General features: G+C 42.1%; 1 protein-coding gene across 1 annotated transcript in view; it reads right to left on the bottom strand.

The window, feature by feature from the left end:
• LOC110502510 (wings apart-like protein homolog) overlaps nucleotides 1-17,199 on the bottom strand; it is a 37,800-nt gene extending 20,601 nt beyond the window's left edge. The window contains exons 1-6 of the mRNA XM_021580578.2: nucleotides 16,812-17,199; nucleotides 11,852-12,244; nucleotides 8,357-9,086; nucleotides 7,722-8,020; nucleotides 7,396-7,517; nucleotides 153-248 (exon numbers count right to left, since the gene is read on the bottom strand). Of these exons, the coding sequence (XP_021436253.2) occupies nucleotides 153-248; nucleotides 7,396-7,517; nucleotides 7,722-8,020; nucleotides 8,357-9,086; nucleotides 11,852-12,218 (1,614 nt within the window). The 5' untranslated portion in view covers nucleotides 12,219-12,244; nucleotides 16,812-17,199. The remainder of the gene's footprint in view (nucleotides 1-152; nucleotides 249-7,395; nucleotides 7,518-7,721; nucleotides 8,021-8,356; nucleotides 9,087-11,851; nucleotides 12,245-16,811) is intronic.
• Between the last annotated feature and the right edge of the window lie 3,256 nt (nucleotides 17,200-20,455).

The raw sequence follows: 20,455 nt of genomic DNA, 5'->3' as shown, positions 1-20,455 counted from the left end.
ATCGCGCAGCCCTAGGTCAATGCATTATTCTAGGACAACACATTGTTAGACAACACATGGTTATCTTCGTGCTAGAGATAGCAAATTCAATAGAGAGAGGGAGAGAGAGAGAGAATGTGTGTGCCTTGCTAGTGTCCTAGAGTAGTACTCACCGGAGCAGTGTGCGCGCGGGCCAGGGGTGGCATGGGCATCTCTTCAGGCTCGGGCTGGTTCCAGTGGCGGGCATTGTACACAGCTTTAGCAGGGGACTGCACACAACAAAAACAACCACAGATCCAGGGTAAGTACAGTAGCAGTAGGAATGATGACAGAGGTTTCAGTAGCAGTGGATATAATTCAACATGAAGGCCTAAAACCAAAGACATACTTGACCTGTGTCCTCAGTTTTGGGAACAGTGAGCAAGACACACATCTGACGTGTTGTTATTATTAGCATCACAATCACCATACGAGCGGAATGGTGGAGACTGCTGAACGCAACTTCATAACGTCTACACTTATGACCCTGCATGGCTTGTTTCATCAACAAGTTGCTTTCAGAATCAGACTCCAGGACAAAAATGGTCAACTAGACCTAGGACACTTCTTTAAACATTTACCAGAAACTAGACGACTTCCAAAATAAATACATACATCCCCTACATTTCCACTCTGAGACATTTATGTTCATCCTATCTTATCATTCTAAAATCAAATCAAATTGTATTTGTCACATACACATGGTTAGCAGATGTTAATGCGAGTGTAGCGAAATGCTTGTGCTTCTAGTTCCGACAATGCAGTAATAACCAACAAGTAATCTAACTAACCATTCCAAAACTACTGTCTTATACACAGTGTAAGGGGATAAAGAATATGTACATAAGGATATATGAATGAGTGATGGTACAGAGCAGCATAGGCAGGATACAGTAGATGGTATCGAGTATAGTATATACATGAGGTGAGTATGTAAACAAAGTGGCATAGTTAAAGTGGCTAGTGATACATGTATTACATAAGGATGCAGTCGATGATATAGATTACAGTATATACGTATGCATATGAGATGAATAATGTAGGGTAAGTAACATTATATAAGGTAGCATTGTTTAAAGTGGCTAGTGATATATTTACATCATTTCCCATCAATTCCCATTATTAAAGTGGCTGGAGTTGAGTCAGTGTTAGTGTCAGTGTCAGTGTGTTGGCAGCAGCCACTCAATGTTAGTGGTGGCTGTTTAACAGTCTGATGGCCTTGAGATAGAAGCTGTTTTTCAGTCTCTCGGTCCCAGCTTTGATGCACCTGTACTGACCTCGCCTTCTGGATGATAGCGGGGTGAACAGGCAGTGGCTCGGGTGGTTGATGTCCTTGATGATCTTTATGGCCTTCCTGTAACATCGGGTGGTGTAGGTGTCCTGGAGGGCAGGTAGTTTGCCCCCGGTGATGCGTTGTGCAGACCTCACTACCCTCTGGAGAGCCTTACGGTTGTGGGCGGAGCAGTTGCCGTATCAGGCGGTGATACAGCCCGCCAGGATGCTCTCGATTGTGCATCTGTAGAAGTTTGTGAGTGCTTTTGGTGACAAACCGAATTTCTTCAGCCTCCTGAGGTTGAAGAGGCGCTGCTGCGCCTTCTTCACGATGCTGTCTGTGTGAGTGGACCAATTCAGTTTGTCTGTGATGTGTATGCCGAGGAACTTAAAACTTGCTACCCTCTCCACTACTGTTCCATCGATGTGGATAGGGGGGTGTTCCCTCTGCTGTTTCCTGAAGTCCACAATCATCTCATTAGTTTTGTTGACGTTGAGTGTGAGGTTATTTTCCTGACACCACACTCCGAGGGCCCTCACCTCCTCCCTGTAGGCCGTCTCGTCATTGTTGGTAATCAAGCCTACCACTGTTGTGTCGTCCGCAAACTTGATGATTGAGTTGGAGGCGTGCGTGGCCACGCAGTCGTGGGTGAACAGGGAGTACAGGAGAGGGCTCAGAACGCACCCTTGTGGGGCCCCAGTGTTGAGGATCAGCGGGGTGGAGATGTTGTTGCCTACCCTCACCACCTGGGGGCGGCCCGTCAGGAAGTCCAGTACCCAGTTGCACAGGGCGGGGTCGAGACCCAGGGTCTCGAGCTTGATGACGAGCTTGGAGGGTACTATGGTGTTGAACGCCGAGCTGTAGTCGATGAACAGCATTCTCACATAGGTATTCCTCTTGTCCAGATGGGTTAGGGCAGTGTGCAGTGTGGTTGAGATTGCATCGTCTGTGGACCTATTTGGGCGGTAAGCAAATTGGAGTGGGTCTAGGGTGTCGGGTAGGGTGGAGGTGATATGGTCCTTGACTAGTCTCTCAAAGCACTTCATGATGACGGAAGTGAGTGCTACAGGGTCGGTAGTCGTTTAGCTCAGTTACCTTAGCTTTCTTTGGAACAGGAACAATGGTGGCCCTCTTGAAGCATGTGGGAACAGCAGACTGGTATAGGGATTGATTGAATATGTCCGTAAACACACCGACCAGCTGGTCTGCGCATGCTCTGAGGGCGCAGGTGGGGATGCCGTTCTAGCCTATCCAGGTCTGAGGAAGCTCACTTCGTCATTATCAAAACATTAGATCTGATAGAGTGGTGAATGGTGATGGAAGGAATACAAAAATCAGAGATAATTTAGACATAAAAGTATCTTAATTTCCTAGGTAGACCTTTCAGTATGTTCTAACATTGCATTCTAATGAAAAACCATACATTTTTTGAAGTAGTCCAGAGCATGTCCTGAATAGGAAATGGCCTATATTGAGAGGATGTTATGATTATATAACCCATAAACCATGCTTCTATCCAACAATGTGAGTTAAGTACATGTCAGAAACTCATGACAGGCCTGAAGGAAACAGCAAATATCTGCAAACTTCCCAAATGTCGACAAAACAAAACACACTACACAGGGTTGGATAATATTTAGTCTGTTAAATAGATAATGTGACAAATAACATTGACAAATAACATTTTTGCGCAATTGTTGGTAAAATAACATAGGGTCGGGACAATACCAGTATTGCGATACTAGTATCGTGGCAAGGAAACAAAACATGAAGCAGATTTAACTTTTTGGGAAAACAGCCCTAATGTTTGAAACAAACATCTGTCGTCATTCAGATTCACATTTATTTATTTATTTTCCAAGCTATAGCACAATATTTTACATACAGCAGGTTTTTAAAGAACCAAATAGTTTGGTGAGCTTCATTTTTCCATGGTAAAAATATTGCGATACTGGTATCGACCCGGCCCTAGAACAACCTTAATGTCGAAGTAAACTACAGTCACACAATGCTATGTTGTGTGGTCCACTAGGACATGGAAAAGCATGCACAGTTTATTATTTAGGCTACATATGAAATAAATGGATGTTGAACTTAACAGGATGGTGAAAGTGCACAGCAATGAACTTGGTGCTCATTTCCCAGAAATATAATTATGTATAAAAGTCTTAATTTGTATAATGGTGACATGATTATCGGTGCTTGTCTGCCAAATAAAATTATTGCGCTCTGATCCATAGTCTCATCATGTACAGTTGAAGTCGGAAGTTCACAGACACATTAGCCAAATACATTTAAACTCAGTTTTTTACAATTCCTGACATTTAATCATTGTAAACATTCCCTGTCTTAGGTCAGTTAGGATCACCACTTTATTTTAAGAATGTGAAATGTCAGAATAATAGTTGAGAGTAGAGGTCGACCGATTATGATTTTAAAGCCGATACCGATTATTGGAGGACCAAAAAAAGCGGATACCGATTAAATCGGACGATTTTTAAAAATTTGTAATAATGACAATTACAACAATACTGAATGAACACTTATTTTAACTTAAAATAATACACCAATAAAATCAATTTAGCCTCAAATAAATAATGAAACATGTTCAATTTGGTTAAAAAAATGCAAAAACAAAGTGTTGGAGAAGAAAGTAAAAGTGCAATATGTACAATGTAAGAAAGCTAACATTTCAGTACCTTTCTCAGAACATGAGAACATATGAAAGCTGGTGGTTCCTTTTAACATGAGTCTTCAATATTCCCAGGTAATAAGTTTTAGGTTGTAGTTATTATAGGAATTATAGGACTATTTCTATACCATTTGTATTTCATTAACCTTTGATGTTCTTATAGGCACTTTAGTATTGCCAGTGTAACAGTATAGTTTCCGTCCCTCTCCTCGCTCCTACCTGGGCTCGAACCAGGAACACATCGACAACAGCCACCCTCGAAGCAGCGTTACCCCTCGCACCACAAAAGCCGTAGCCCTTGCAGAGCAAGGGGAACAACTACTCCAAGTCGCGGAGCGAGTGACGTTTGAAACGCTATTAGCGCACACCCCGCTAATTAGCTAGCCATTTCACATCGGTTACACGAGCGTAATCTCGGGAGTTGAGAGGCTTAAAGTCATAAACAGCTGCTGGCAAACGCACAAAAGTGCTGTTTGAATGAATGCTTACGAGCCTGTTGGTGCCTACCATCGCTCAGTCAGACTGCTCTATCAAATCATAGACTTAGTTATAACATGATAGCACACAGAAATACGAGCATTAGGTCATTAATATGGTTGAATCCGGAAACTATCATCTCGAAAACAAGACGTTTATTCTTTCAGTGAAATACGGAACCGTTCTGTATTTTATCTAACGGGTGGCATCCTTAAGTCTAAAATATTCCTGTTTCAATGCACAACCTTCAATGTTATGTCATAATTACGTAAAATTCTGGCAAATTAGGCAGCCCAAACTGTTGCATATACACGGACTCTGCGTGAAATGAACGCAAGAGAAGTGACAATTTCACCTGGTTAATATTAGGTACACATTGGAGCAACCATACGCACCGCATCGATTAGGACAACGCAGGACACGCTGCAACGCAGGACACGCTAGATAAACTAGCAATATCATCAACCATGTGTAGTTAACTAGTGATTATGATTGATTGTTTTTTATAAGATAAGTTTAATGCTAGCCAGCAACTTACCTTGGCTTACTGCATTCGCGTAACAGGCAGTCTCCTCGTGGAGTGCAATGAGAGGCAGGTGGTTAGAGCTTTGGACTAGTTAACTGTAAGGTTGCAAGATTGAATCCCCCGAGCTGACAAGGTAAAAATCTGTCGTTCTGCCCCTGAACGAGGCAATTAACCCACCTTTCCTAGGCCGTCATTGAAAATAAGAATGTGTTAACTGACTTGCCTACTTAAATAAAGATTAAATAAAAAGGTGTAAAAAATAAATAAATAAAATAAATAAACCGGTGTCCAAAAATACAGATTTAGATTGTTATGAAAACTTGAAATCTGCCCTAATTAAATCGGTCGACCTCTCGTAGAGAGAATGATTTCACATCACATTCCCAGTGGGTCAGAAGTTTACATACACTCAATTAGTATTTGGTAGCCTTCCATGAGCTTCCTACAATAAATTGGGTGATTTTTGGCCCATTCCTCCTGACAGAGCTGGTGTAACTGAGTCAGGTTTGTAGGCCTCCTTGCTCGCACAAGCCGTTTCAGTTCTGCCCACAAATTTTCTATGGGATTGAGGTTAGGGCTTTGTGATGGCCACTCCAATACCATGACTTTGTTGTCCTTAGGCCGTTTTGCCACAACTTTGTATGCTTGGGGTCATTGTCCATTTGGAAGACCCATTTGCCACCAAGCTTTACCTTCCTGACTGATGTCTTGAGATGTTGCTTCAATATATGCACATAATTTTCCTTCCTCATGAAGCCATCTATTTTGTGAAGTGCACCAGTCCCTCCTGCAGCAAAGTACCCCCACAACATGATACTGCCACCCCCGTGCTTCACAGTTAGGATGGTGTTCTTCGGCTTGCAAGCCTCCCCCATATTCCTCCAAACATAACGATGGTCAATATGGCCAAGCAGTTCTATTTTTGTTTCATCAGATAAGAGGACATTTCTCCAAAAAGTACAATCTTTGTCCCCATATGCAGATGCAAACCGTAGTCTGGGTTTTTGATGGAGGTTAGGGAGCAGTGGCTTCTTCCTTGCTGAGCGGCCTTTCAGGTTATGTCGATATAGGACTTGTTTTACTGTGGATATAGATACTTTTCTACCTGTTTCCTCCAGCATCTTCACAAGGTCCTTTGCTGTTGTTCTGGAATTGATTTGCACCTTTCACACCAAAGTTCGTTCATCTCCAGGAGACAGAACGCGTCTCCTTCCTGAGCGGTATGACGGCTACGTGGTCCCATGGTGTTTATACTTGCATACTATTGTTTTTACAGATGAACGTGGTACCTTCAGGCGTTTGAAAATTGCTCCCAAGGATGAACCAGACATGTGGAGGTCTATACATTTTTTGCTGAGGTCTTGGCTGATTTCTTTTGATTTTCCTATGATGTCAAGCAAAGAGGCACAGAGTTGGAAGGTAGGCCTTGAAATACATCCACAGGTACACCTCCAATTGACTCAAATGATGTCAATTAGCCTATCAGAAGCTTTTAAAGCCATGACATAATTTTCTGGAATTTTCAAAGCTGTTTAAAGGCACAGTCAACTTAGTGTATGTAAACTTCTGACCCACTGTTATTGTGATACAGTGAATTCCAACTGAAATAATCTGTCTGTAAACAATTGTTGGAAAAATTACTTGTGTCATGCACAAAGTAGATGTCCTAACCGACTTGCCAAAACTATAGTTTGTTAACAAGAAATTTGTGGAGTGGTTGAAAAACAAGTTTTAATGACTCCATCCTAAGTGTATGTAAACTTCCGACTTCAACTGTAGCCCATCTCTACACTGCATCTGCAAGCTGTTGGCTAGAGCGCACTGCCAAGACCAGAGTGGACACATTTACTGTGTTTGTGTGTGTGTGCCAAAACCATTGTTCCTGAAAAACTCAGCTACTGTGGGGAGTGCAGTTAATACTTATTATTGGAATTAAAACAAATCTAGTGGTCCTCTTTCAAGGCTTGAAAATCACTCGTTTTGATGGTCAGTCTAGACATGTGTGCTATGACAATAGTGTGACTTTGCGCTTGATTTGGTAAAATGCTTGAGTTGAGGCGAGAGGTTCTTGTGATGTTTCTGAAGATGCATGTAATTATGCCTATCCCATTCATCTGCCTTGCAAAAAAAAAGCAGTGTTCTATATCCAGAGACGCAAAGCAGAAGGAATCAATAACAATATCACAGCACAGAAATCCCTTTATTGGGAACGTTCTCCCACTGCTCACCCGTGACTGCTTGAAACATTATTGAACATGTACTCACTCCCCTTAGTGAAAGCAATTCTATCTGGGTTACCTCATGAGCACCGCTACAAATACACTGTGAATCAAACAACTATTTCCATACACACACTCCATCACACACACACACAAAAATCAGACTTATAATCAGACATAGATCCCTCACCTTTTTGGGCCCACTGAAGATCTTCCTGCCAGCCTCCATGGATTTGTCCCCCTGTTTTCCTGAGCGACCCTTCTGCCCTTCAGACCCACCAGGGATCGAGTCATCAGAAAACTCCAGAATATCTGAGAGGGGGAAACAGCACAATAAGGTGGAATCAACATGATGGAAATACATGTACAATAGAAATCCTGTTACATGTTGAAGGAAAAAGTAACGCATCCTATTTAGACTGTATATGACATAGCTTATCAAATCACCTGTGTTTTTCATAGAGCTAAACTCTTTATTGCCTTTAGACAAACACAAACATCAACAGTATATGTCACCTGTACTGCTGCTGCCCTGGCTGTCCTGAGAGTCGCTGGGCTGGGGGCTGTCCACAATAGCTGCCATTGGAGCTGCTGCAGCCTTCTTGGCCTTCCTCTTCTCTTTGGCCTGGGAGCCCTCCTCTTCATCACTGTCGCTCTCGCTGAGGTCGTCAAAGCCAAAGTACTTGATCTTGTAGCTGCTGCTTCCACCAGCCGCGTGGTCCACTCCCTCCTCCCCCTCCTGGTCACCTTTATCCTCGAAGCCAAAGAACTCCAGCTTGGTCTCCTTCTTGGTCTTACTCTGGGTGGTTCGGGACCTGACGGTTACAAGAGGAGAATCGATTAATTTCAAATCAGCAGCTGACATTAAAAACACGAAAACAATAATCAAAGGTTAATTGTCTTCTTAAACAGAACAGGTGCTTAAATCGAGAAAACAGATTCACCTAGGTTTAGGTATAGTGGAAACATTTGGTAAACCACATATGAGGGTGAGCTGAGTGTGTATAAGAAGGGACGTTATGCGCTTACCTGTAAATATACAGTTGTACAATATTAAGCAGTATCAAGCATGTCATGAAGGACCAGTGGGAGGCAACTACGGCAAGAGTCCTGAGTGTACGGTCTGGGCCACAGCCAGTGGAGTCGTTTACCTGGTGGGTTTGGCTGGAGGTATGTCTGCCTTCTTCCTCAGCCGTCCCGCCTCCCCCAGGTCAGCAGGGGGTGCGCTGGTGATGAGCTCGTCCATGCTGCGCTCTATGGAGTCCTGGATGGTGACGTTACACACCGACAGGCAGGATGGGTGCAGCACCGTATAGTCCCGTACCCGACCCCTGCCAGCAGGTTTAGTCGCCGGTTTGGCCACTGTTGTGATAGCATTAGTGCAACCCCTGGCAGTGGACACACTTTTGGGAATCAGTGCAGCCGGACTGCTGGTGGCTAAGGGCAGTTTGCTGTCGCTAGTAGCAGAAGCATCTAGAACATCGGAGAACTTGTTTGGCTTGGGCCGGATGTATTTCCTAGTATTGGACGGCCTGAGGAGGAACGGGGAGGGAGGGATGTTGTCAACAACCGGCTCGGCCGGAGACTCGTGTTCAGCACTTTTCATCCCACCTGAGGAGAGCCCATCCTTGGAAGATGAGGACTGGGAGTCCCCACTAAACCCTGGTGCCTCAGCTGAGTCTTTTTCCTGGAGATGATCCATGCTAGGGGAGGAGGTAGAAAACTCCTGGGTTCCTATTAGGCTCCATTCCACATAGGGGTCCTTGGGCACAGTCTTTGAAACAGAGGACTGAGCAATAGGCTTCTGGTTACTCTCTGATTTATTTCTGAACAAGGACTGTCTACTCTTTTCTGCACCCTCATTGGACAATGTTTGCTTGCCTGTGAGCACAAAAGAGACAAAAAGAGCATGTTAACAAAAAGGAAGCATTATAAGACAAGCATTATAAATTACTGTTTCAGATTTTGTTCAACACGGTTGTTTGGTTTGTGTCATTTCTAATCAGTAATCTAATTCTAAATGAAAGGGGTACAGGCCTATTGAGACGATGGCGTTGCAGTAAAGCCCGATTTATCTTTAGTGAGCCGTCAGGGACAGATAGAGACGAGATAAGCTGACACAGAAGCTGGCAGCAGACTAAAAGCCCACAGGGGAGCCCATCACTTTATCTTCTCCAGAAACATCCACACACCACAGCTATCATCCCCATTATCACAGACACACAGTTTTCCTTCCATAATATATTTTTTAATTTTTTTAAATCGCAATAAATAAAGTGAAATACAAGAGACAGGCAGGTGTTCTTTAGCTACTGTATACACACACACACACACACACACACACACACAATTATTCTACAAGCACCTGTGGAAACAAAACCAGGTTTCCATCCAACCTTTTAATTCAAGTATAGTACATGTCGGATAATTATGTTGTTTTCTTCACAACAGGCCTGATGGAAACACCAAATTTGTCAGTAAACTGATCACCGCTAGACTTCCATGTTCAGGTATTACCATACAAGTCAAAACTAACTCGGCCACTCAGGAACGTTCACTGTCTTCTTGGTGAGCAACTCTAGTATAGATTTGGCCTTGTTTTAGAAGGTTATTGTCCTTCTGAAAGGTGAATTCATCTCCCAGTGTCTGGTGGAAAACAGGCTAAACCCAAGATTTCCTCTAGGATTTTGCTTGTGCTTAGCTCCGTATGTTTCTTTTTTATCCTGAAAAATTCCCCAGTCCTTAATGATTATAAGCATATCCATAACATGATGCAGCCACCACTACGCTTGAAAATATTGAGAGTGGTACTCAGGGACAGAGTACCACTCAGTAGTGTGTTGTATTTGCCCCAAACATAACACTTTGTATTCAAGACAAAAAGTGAACTGCTTTGACACATTTTTGGCAGTATGATTTAAATGCCTTGTTGAAAACAGGATGCATGTTATGGAATATTTTTATTCTGTACAGGCTTCCTTCTTTTCACTCGTTCAATTTTTTTAATGACTACCTCATCTCTGTACCCCACACACAATTATCGGTCGAATAGTGAATCTCAAACAGATTCAACCACAAAGACCAGAGAGGTTTTCCAATGCCTCGGAAAGAAGGGCACCTATTGGTAAATGGGTAAAAAAGAAGACATTGAATATCCCTGCACATGATGAAGTTATTAATTACACTTATTGTGGAGAAACTTGAATGTTGTCAATTCATCCTGTTTTCTACCACAGCAATTCAACTCTGTAACTGTTTAAGTCACCATTGGCCTCATGGTGAAATCCCTGAATACACCTGTATCTTTGTAGTGACTGCAGGTATTGATACACCATCCAAAGTGTAATTAATAACTGCAGGGTTTTTCATGCTCAACAGTTTCCCCTGTGTGTCATGAATGGCCCACCATCCAAAGGACATCCAGACAATTTGACAACTGTGTGAAGCATTGTATTCCACATTGGCCAGCATCGCTGTGGAACGCTTTTGACACCTTGTAGAGTTCATGCCCTGACGAATTGAGGCTGTTCTGAAGTGGGGACAAGTCAATATTAGGTAGGTGTTTCTAATGTTTGGTATACTCAGTATTTATTGGGACTATATGAATTCTAGCTACTTCTGAAGCACATGTGCCCTAGAAACTAATATGTAACACTGTAAAAGACATTTGTTTATTATAAAATCTAAAATGTTGATACGAATACCTGTCATTGAAATTACAAAGTCATTTGTGGAAAATTTGGTGTCCACATTGTGTTAAAAAAAATATAAAAAAATGTAATAAATAAAAAAAAGCACAATTTTCCTATTGCGATGCATTACATTTAAAATTGTAGTCTCTTTAAAAACGTCAGGTTTGTGGGGACGACATGCAAGAGATCTGTCATTCATTCATTGCTATGATCATTGATCTCCTGAAGGAGCTATCCTTTCTATTTTATTTTTGTGCCCCCAAATGCTTGGATATAATGGTAAGGTTACCAGGTTGCCAGCTAGCTAGCCAATGAGGTAATGTGATCAAAGTGTAAACAAATGGTTAACGACACACAAGTCGTTTTAGAACAGCCCACGACATGGTTAAGATTTTTTTTTTAAGTAAGCAATGTTCGCTCTAGTAATGGTGCAAACATGACGCTATTAAATATGCACTCACTTTTTTTTCTAAAAACAACAGTACAGCGAAGCCTTATCAGCACAACAATTATTTCCTGGGAGATATTTTTCCAAGTCGCTCAGTGCTCCCAAAATAAAACTCCTGATCGCACAGCAAAATATTTTGTTGCATATGCAACCAAATTGGTCGCACTTTAGAGCCCTGTAAAAAAGCAACATTTTTTTTGTAACAAAACCCCTCAGTAGAGCTGAAAAAGCAATGGAAACCCATTTTATGTGCACTACAGCATCAAGCACATCCTTTTATCCACAACAACTCAATTTGATGGAAACATCTCTGGAAAAGCCACATATTGTTTTTATTCAGATTTTAGAATGTTCTCATGAAACTCTGTTGCTAATTGGATGGAAATCCAGCTCGTGACAAAGTGCACACAACATCTCATTCTAAACTTCCGAGAGCATCCTCTCGAATGAACATATCCAACATGTTTATGGCCAACAGTCAGAGTTATCTGCCATCCAGTTCTTACCTGTAGATGTGCTGTTGGAGTTCCTACTGGTATCCACTGGTACTGTGGCTGTAGCAGAAGGCAGTTTACTGGCCTCCCCCTCAGCCGGTTTAGACTGGGGCAGACCGAAGGAGGTGACAGGCTTGGACTCATCATCGCTGTCAAAACCAAAAGGATCTTCTGAGCTGTCATCATCCTCAATCCGGGGCCTCTTGAGTAACTCGACTACTTCAGGCTTCAGAGTGGGCCGCTTAGAGCCCAGTTGGGCCTTGTAAGTGGTCTCTCCCCATTTGGTGCTAAGTGTGGCCTTGTTGGAGAAGACCTCTTCAAATTTGGAGTTTGCCTCCCCTCCCTTACGGCTGTAGGTTTTACCAAATCTGGATGTCATGGTGATTGATGTATGTTACATATTCTCTGTAACACCAGAAAACAATATTAGTTTATCAATATTTATCTCACACAAAGCTGGGGGAGGGTGTGTAGGTCTACAGGCAAAATAGGTTGAATGTCTTTCCCTGACTATTTGTGATCAGACAATTAGCATACCTACAGATAGCTAATAAACTGGAGGGGGTCACATACTGCATTTATCTAGCCAACAGATCCGACCCGCTTGCATACAACTGCACTAGGGTCGGAACGCCTTCTAGTGTAGATTAAGGCACAGCGGAGCCGATGAGAAATGCTAAATAGTCTACCTACCTACAACTGGGGAAAAAAAAAAAAAAAAGCTATCATGATTGTGCTGCTCAGTCTCCTCTCACTCACGTGACTCTGCTGCCCACTGCACTGCTCTCTCAACACACACACCCTATGCCCCCCCCCCCTCCCCACCACTCACGCAACAGCCTGCTTCGCTGCCTGAGTCAGCAACAGCAGGTAAAAGTAAAATACGAAACAAATATTAATAAATGAGAAAGGCACATTATCCTTAGTGTTAAACCAAGAAGAAAACGTCTGCTAGTTTTTCTCAGAAACTGCCATTTTAGTCCTCATGTTAGCTAGCAGTATACACAGCAGCCATCATGAAATGGCACCAAGTTGAACAACAAAGGAGCTGGTTGGCTGACACTGCCATTCCAAAATGGCTGCTGTGACTTCCATAACCTAGCATGAGGACGAAAAGGACAATTTCAGGTCATGTGAGTGAGAGGAGACAGAGCAGCAAGCGTGCACATCGTGACAGCTTTTTACCAGTTGTAAGTAGGTAGGCTAATTAGCTTGTCATTAGAGATGCCCATGTCCAATGGTCAGTGCTATCCGGGATCCTAGGGACGCCTCTACCCTAAACTGGAGGTCGACCGATTAATCGGAATGGCCGATTAATTAGGGGCGATTTCAAGTTTATGACAATCGGTAATCTGCATTTTTGGACACCGATTGTGGTCGATTAAAAAAAAATATATATAAAAAAAAAAATGTCAACCTTTTATTTAACCAGGCAAGTCAGTTCAGAACACATTCTTATTTTCAATGATGGCCTAGGAACGGTGGGTTAACTGCCTTGTTCAGGGGCAGAACGACAGATTTTTACCTTGTCAGCGCTGAGATTTGATCTTGCAACCTTCCGGTTACTAGTCCAACGCTCTAACCACCTGCCTTACATTGCACTCCACGAGGAGCCTGCGTGGCAGGCTGACTACCTGTTACGCGAGTGCAGCAAGAAGCCAAGGTAAGTTGCTAGCTGGCATTAAACTTACCTTATAAAAAAAACAATCAATATTAACATAATCACTAGTTAACTACACATGGTTGATGATATTACTAGTTTATCTAGCTTGTCCTGCGTTGCATATAATCCATGCGGTACCCGTTAATTTCTCATCTAATCACAGTCTACTTCGCCAAACAGGTGATGTTCGTGAAAAAAGCACTGTCGTTGTACCAATGTGTACCTAACCATAACATCAATGCCTTTCTTTAAAATCAATACACAAGTATATATTTTTAAACCTGCATATTTAGTTAATATTGCCTGCTAACATAACATTAATTTTAACTAGGGAAATTAGGTCACTTCTCTTGCGTTCCGTGCAAGAAGCCAGGGTATATGCAGCAGTTTGGGTCGCCTGGCTCGTTGCGAACTGTGTGAAGACCATTTATTCCTAACAAAGACCGTAATTAATTTGCCAGAACTGTACATAATTATGACATAACATTGAAGGTTGTACAATGTAAGAGCAATATTTAGACTTTGGGATGACACAAGTTAGATAAAATACGGAATGGTTCCGTATTTCACAGAGAATAAATGTTTTGTTTTAGAAATTATAGTTTCCCGATTTGACCATATTAATGACCTAAGGCTCGTATTTCTGTGTGTTATTATGTTGTAATTAAGTCTGATTTGATAGAGCAGTCTGACTGAGCGGTGGTAGGCAGCAGCAGGCTCGTAAGCATTCATTCAAACATCACTTTCGTGTGTTTTCCAGCAGCTCTTCGCTGTGCTTCAAGCATTGAGCTGTTTATGACTTCAAGCCTATCAACTCCCAAGATTAGGCTGGTGTAACCGATGTGAAATGGCTAGCTAGTTAGCGGGGTGACGTCACTCGCTGATTCCTTGAAGTAATTGTTCCTCTTGCTTTGCAAGGGCCGCGGCTTTTGTGGAGCAATGGGTAACGATGCTTCGAGAGTGGCTGTTGTCGATGTGTTCCTGGTTCGAGCCCTGGAAGATATACTGTTACACTGGCAATACTAAAGTGCCTATAAAAACATCCAATAGTCAAAGGTATATGAAATACAAATGGTATAGAGAGAAATAGTCCTATAATATCTACAACCTAAAACTTCTTACCTGGGAATATTGAAGACTCATGTTAAAAAGGAACCACCATCTTTCATATGTTCTCATGTTCTGAGCAAGGAACTTAAACGTTAGCTTTTTTTACATGGCACATATTGCACTTTTACTTTCTTCTCCAACACTTTGTTTTAGCATTATTTAAACCAAATTGAACGTTTCATTATTTATTTGAGGCTAAATGGATTTGTATGTATTATATGAAGTTAAAATAAGTGTTCATTCAGTATTGTTGTAATTGTCATTATTACAAATAAAAATAAAATAAAAAAATAAAAAAAATAAAATGAATCCGATTAATCGGTATCGGCTTTTTTTGGTCCTCCAATAATCGGTATCGGTGCTGAAAAAAAACCATAATCGGTAGACCTCTAATGTAGACCAATCAGGGGCTAGTCTAACTGAATCTAGCTAAGCAAACCATCAAAGTTGAATTACAATCATAAACCCACTTTTGTCATTTCTTTGGCATAGGCTACTGACAAGTCAATCCCGCAAACAGGACATTTACAACAATTTGTACTTTGTAGTCTCAACATCTGGCACATAATAACGGCACAATTACCAGAAAACAGCAGGCGGGAGCGACACTGTGTGCTAGCTAGTTAACTAGCACGCTAGCTAGCATATGGTGTCCATAACTAGCTAACATACGGGTTGTGTTAGCGGGAGGACTACAGGAGGCAGGGGCAGAAAAAAAGTCAGATAATACTTTTATTTCCCTTTTGAACCACATTCAAAAGTGTCACAAGCATGAGGATGCCATGCTCGAGGCGGTTCATGCAGGAACCAATAGGGTGCACCCCAAATTGCAAATTGGGATATACATTTGTGCTAGACCTGGCAACCCTGCTCTACAGTGTCTTTAATCTACACACCCACTTAAGCTTCATGTCCACCAGACTCGTCAAATTCTTTGCATTCTGGCAGAAGTCATTCAGTGTCAATGGAGCCGTCCGCAAAGCTACGTTTGGGATGCCACATTAGGCTGTGGTGTGCTCAATATTTTCAACTCATGCGCTGCATTTCCATGCGGTGGTACAAACAGAAGTTCATAAAAGTTCCATGATCGAGATGGAACCATACAGAGGCCAAATGATGATGACTATTGTGTAGTTAGAGAGAAGATACATACACTGGCTGAATGACTGGAAATGTGTCTCTGGTAAGAATGACACAATTCAACATTACTACACTTGGGTAGTGTGCCCTGTTGGCTAGTTTTCACAAAACCATCCAGCAGAATGGCGTGCAAAATGAATATGCACAGAACTGTTCTGTGTGTAATTTAGCATGCCATCATGCAGGGCAAGCTAGTGATTTGAAAAAAAATCTGTACTATCTTTGGGAACAACCAGTTTAATGTATTGATGTTGCTAGAGATGAGTGACAGAATAGAAACAAACTAGATTAATTGTTGTAAATGTGCCCTTATGCACGCCGTCTGTTTGTAGCTCTGTCAGCCTATGAAACCAGTAGGTCGATAGGAAAATAACTTAATCCATTCTAATTATTAGCTATGGTCGAAAATGATCTTTTACATGCTGCATGCAACCCGTCCTGCATCAAGTACGGGAAACACGGTCTAGACATCCAGCAAAAACATAAGGCATTATTAGTCTGTTCGACCCTAATGCAGCTGTAAGCAAACGGGTCGGATCGGCTGGCTACATACTTAACGGTGTTAGTTAGCTAACGTTAGCCTTTTAACACTATATTTAGCATTTATCACTAACAGTTATAGCTATTTAGCTAGTTCTAAATGTAACTGAGCAGTAACGTCGTTATTTTCCTCATTGATGTAGCATAGCCAGCTAACTGGCTAGTTAGCTAACTACACAACTTTGACTGAGTTAGTCATTGCAAACCATGGCACGACTGGCTGGTTGATTGGGCCAATGCAAGGATAAGCTAGGCAGTTGTGAAGAAGAGCGACAGAACAGCCATTAGCAAGATGGTTTAGAAACGCTGTCATTAGTTAGTTAACGTTAGTTAGCCATGTTTACATTTTAGCCTAGTTAGCTACATTTTCTAACGTTAGCTAGCCAGTAAACGCAGCCTTGAAGATGATTGGTTATTTTCTGTAACAAAACGTGTGGAAATGTATTTCTCAACATTAGCAATGTTACACGTTAAAACAAGACATGGTGCGATATCGCTAACACCGGAAAAACACTCAACTCAGACAGTGGGACCGCTTCTTCTGCACCCGGCTAGGCCTCTTCTTAGACTTCGGCGTAATCACACAAAACAAGCGTTAACTCCGTGCAAAGATAGCCACAGTTTACAAACACGATACAGAATTTACCAATGGGAAAAACTGCGCTTATAGCGGTACTTAGATGACCGGCATTGTTTTAAATTCTTTCCGGATTCTGGACTTTATTTATTTTGTAGTGCCAATGACTCCCATTCTTCTGATTCTTCTTCGTGTGGTTCTCCAGCAGACTAGACGCTTTCTTCTTCGATGAGGTTTAACTGCAGTTGGCATCCAATAAATGTTGCATTACAGCCACCTATTAGACTGGAGTACAACTCCCTTATACTTTGCTTGAATAAAGAAATACCCTACCATCAAACACGACACTCACAAAAAAGTAATAATAATTCAAAATAACACCACCCTACTCCACTATTTAAATCTATTTAGCACTACTTCAGGCCAACAGCCTGAAAGGATGGGAAGTACAGGTGATAACCATTCCTATAAATGCTAAAAATCCAATCTTACTGAAACATACAATACCAGTCATTCAAGGGTTTTTATTTATTTTTACTATGTTCTACATTGTAGAATAATAGTGAAGACATAAAACTATGAAATAACACATATCATGTAGTAACCAAAAAAGTGTTAAACATATATTTGAGATTCTTCAAAGTAGCCACCTTTTGCCTTGATGTCAGCTTTGCACACTCTTGGCATTCTCTCAACCAGCTTCACGTGGAATGCTTTTCCAACAGTCTTGAAGGAGTTCCCACATATGCTGAGCACTTGTTGGCTGCTTTTCCTTCAATCTGTGGTCCAACTCATCCCAAACCATCTCAATTGGGTTGAGGTCGGGTGATTGTGGAGGCCAGGTCATCTGATGCAGCACTCCATCACTCTCCTTCTTGGTCAAATGGCCCTTACACAGCCTGGAGGTGTGTTGGGTCATTGTCCTGTTGAAAAACAAATGATAGTCCCACTAAGCACAAACCAGATAAGATGGTGTGTCGATGCAGAATGCTGTGGTAGCCATGTCATGCTGGTTAAGTGTGCCTTGAATTCTAAATAAATCACCAACAGTGTTACCAGCTAAGAACCATCACACCTCCTGCTCATCCGTTCACCTACTCTGCATCTCACAAAGACACGGCGGTTGAAACCTAAATTCTCACATTTGGACTCATCAGACCAAAGGACAGATTTCCGCCAGTCTAATGTCCATTGCTCATGTTTTTTGGCCCAAGCAAGTCTCTTCTTATTATTGGTGTTTTTTAGTAGTGGTTTCTTTGCAGCAATTCGATAATGAAGGCCTGATTCACGCAGTCTCCTCTGAACAGTTGATGTTGAGATGTGTCTTTTACTTGAACTCTGTGAAGCATTTATTTGGGCTGCAATTTCTGAGGCTGGTATCTGTAACTCTAATTAACTTTTTCTCTGCAGCAGAGGTAACTCTGGGTTTTCCTTTCCTGTGGTGGTTCTCATGAGAGCCAGTTTCATCATAGCGCTTGATTGTTTGTTCATGTGCAGTCACAAAAACCTTCAAAGTTCTTGAAATTTTCCAGATTGACTGACCATCATGTCTTAAAGTAATGATGGACTGTCATTTCTCTTTGCTTATTTGAGCTGTTCTTGCCATAATATGGACTTGGCTTTTTACCAAATAGGGCTATCTTCTGTATACCACCCCAACCTTGTCAAAACACAACTGATTGACTCAAACGCATTAAAAAGGAAAGAAATTCCACAAATTAACTTTTAACATGTCACACCTGTTAATTGAAATGCATTCCAGGGGACTACCTCATGAAGCTGGTTGAGAGAATGCCAAGAGTGTGCAAAGCTGCCATCAAGGAAAACGGTGGCTACTTTGAAGAATCTCAAATTTTAAATATATTTTGATTTGTTTAACACTTTTTTGGTTACTACGTGATTCAATTTATGTTATCTCAAGGTGTTGATGTCTTCACTGTTATTCTACAATGTAGAAAATAGTAAAAAAAATAACGAAAAACCCTTGAATGAGTAGGTGTGTCCAAACTTTTGACTGGTAGTGTATATCACTTGTTGGTTGATCTCTCTGTACTGGTATAGATCTACTACTCACACCACTCCTCACAGGATCCCTCCGCCTTGACCAATTTTCCTCTTCACTGCCTCAGCGATGACAACTTCCATACTACTCCAACCCTGGAAACCTCAACCTGCCTCTCTCGCACGGGACATTTCTGATCCCCAGCCCCATGGGTACCTTTACAATTAACACATACCAATACTTTCCCCAATGCTACACATTCCTTTGTCTCATGCCCTTCTGCACACTTCTCAAACCTAGGAACCTCCCTCCCACACACTGCTGCCACATGCCCATAAGCTCGACACCTGTAACAACATAATGTATTCGGCACAAAAGCTTGTACATAATAACTTATATATCCTAACATCACTTGGTCGGGCAAACACTCAACATCAAAACTCAAAAGAACAGACAACGACTCTTCTGTTTCACCACTCATGCCACCCTGTCTGCGTCGCACTAAACGACGAGCATCACAAACACCGCCAATCTTCCCCTTCAGCTGGTCAACTTTTACATTTATCGCTACCCCAGTAATCACTCCTTTCAATAGCGCCCTTTTCTTGAGAGCAAAACAATTCACATCTCTTGCACCCACTTGTTAACATGGGGGGCCTGCTCCCTCTGATCAGCAGAAACACAAACAATTATCACAAGACTACTTCTGGTTACCCTCACCGATTCCACAGCACCCAACTCTGTTTTCACACACCCTGAAACTACAAATGGATCAGTCAAAAGGCAAGGGTCCACTTTTTCCAAAAACTTCACTCCTAGGGCTTCCGAGTGGCACAGCGATCTAAGGCACTGCATCTCAGTGCTAGAGGCATCAGTACAGACCCTGGTTCAATTCCAGGCTGAATCACAACCGGCTGTGATTGGGAGTCCCATAGAGCGGCACACCATTGGCCCAGTGTTGTCCGGGTTAGGTATTGGATGGGATAGACCGTCATTGTAAATAAGAATTTGTTCTTAACTGACTTGCCTAGTCAAATAAATGTTTTTTGTCACAGACTCATCTTTATCCCGACCCTCGGGCTCCGGGAACTTCACCACACCTACCACCTCCGAAACTTTGCCCTCATTCACTTCCATTTTTCCTCCTGTCTTCAGCTCACTCTGCTTACACTTTCTATTATTCTTATTTAACAAACCACCTCCTTTTTTCCCACAATTTTTAACCGACTCAAGCTCGCCCTCTTCCTCCCTCCCTCTCTTAGACCTTCTCTGCCTCTCTTTTTCCCTCCATTCCTCCTCCGTATTCCAAGTATACGTCTCCTTATGATAATATTGCACTTCTCCAGAAATACATCTTGTTCTTGCCTTCTCAAGGGACGCAATTTAATTGGCTGTCACAATATCCGTACAATCAGCACAAACCCCTCGGGATGTTGCGCTCGCCAGTGCATCCCACTTATAAAGCAGCTGCCTTGTGTTGATGTTCTTCTTTATCAATAGCTACCGCAACGCTTTAATATTTTAAACAACCACGCTCTTCCAACCGCCATCCACTGTCTCGCTTCCTTCAGCCTCCCTTTCCTT

Source organism: Oncorhynchus mykiss, chromosome 23 (assembly GCF_013265735.2).
Source record: "Oncorhynchus mykiss isolate Arlee chromosome 23, USDA_OmykA_1.1, whole genome shotgun sequence".
Lineage (NCBI taxonomy): Eukaryota > Metazoa > Chordata > Actinopteri > Salmoniformes > Salmonidae > Oncorhynchus > Oncorhynchus mykiss.
The sequence above is the reverse complement of the archived record's forward strand: the minus strand, read 5'-3'. Positions and strand labels throughout refer to the sequence as shown.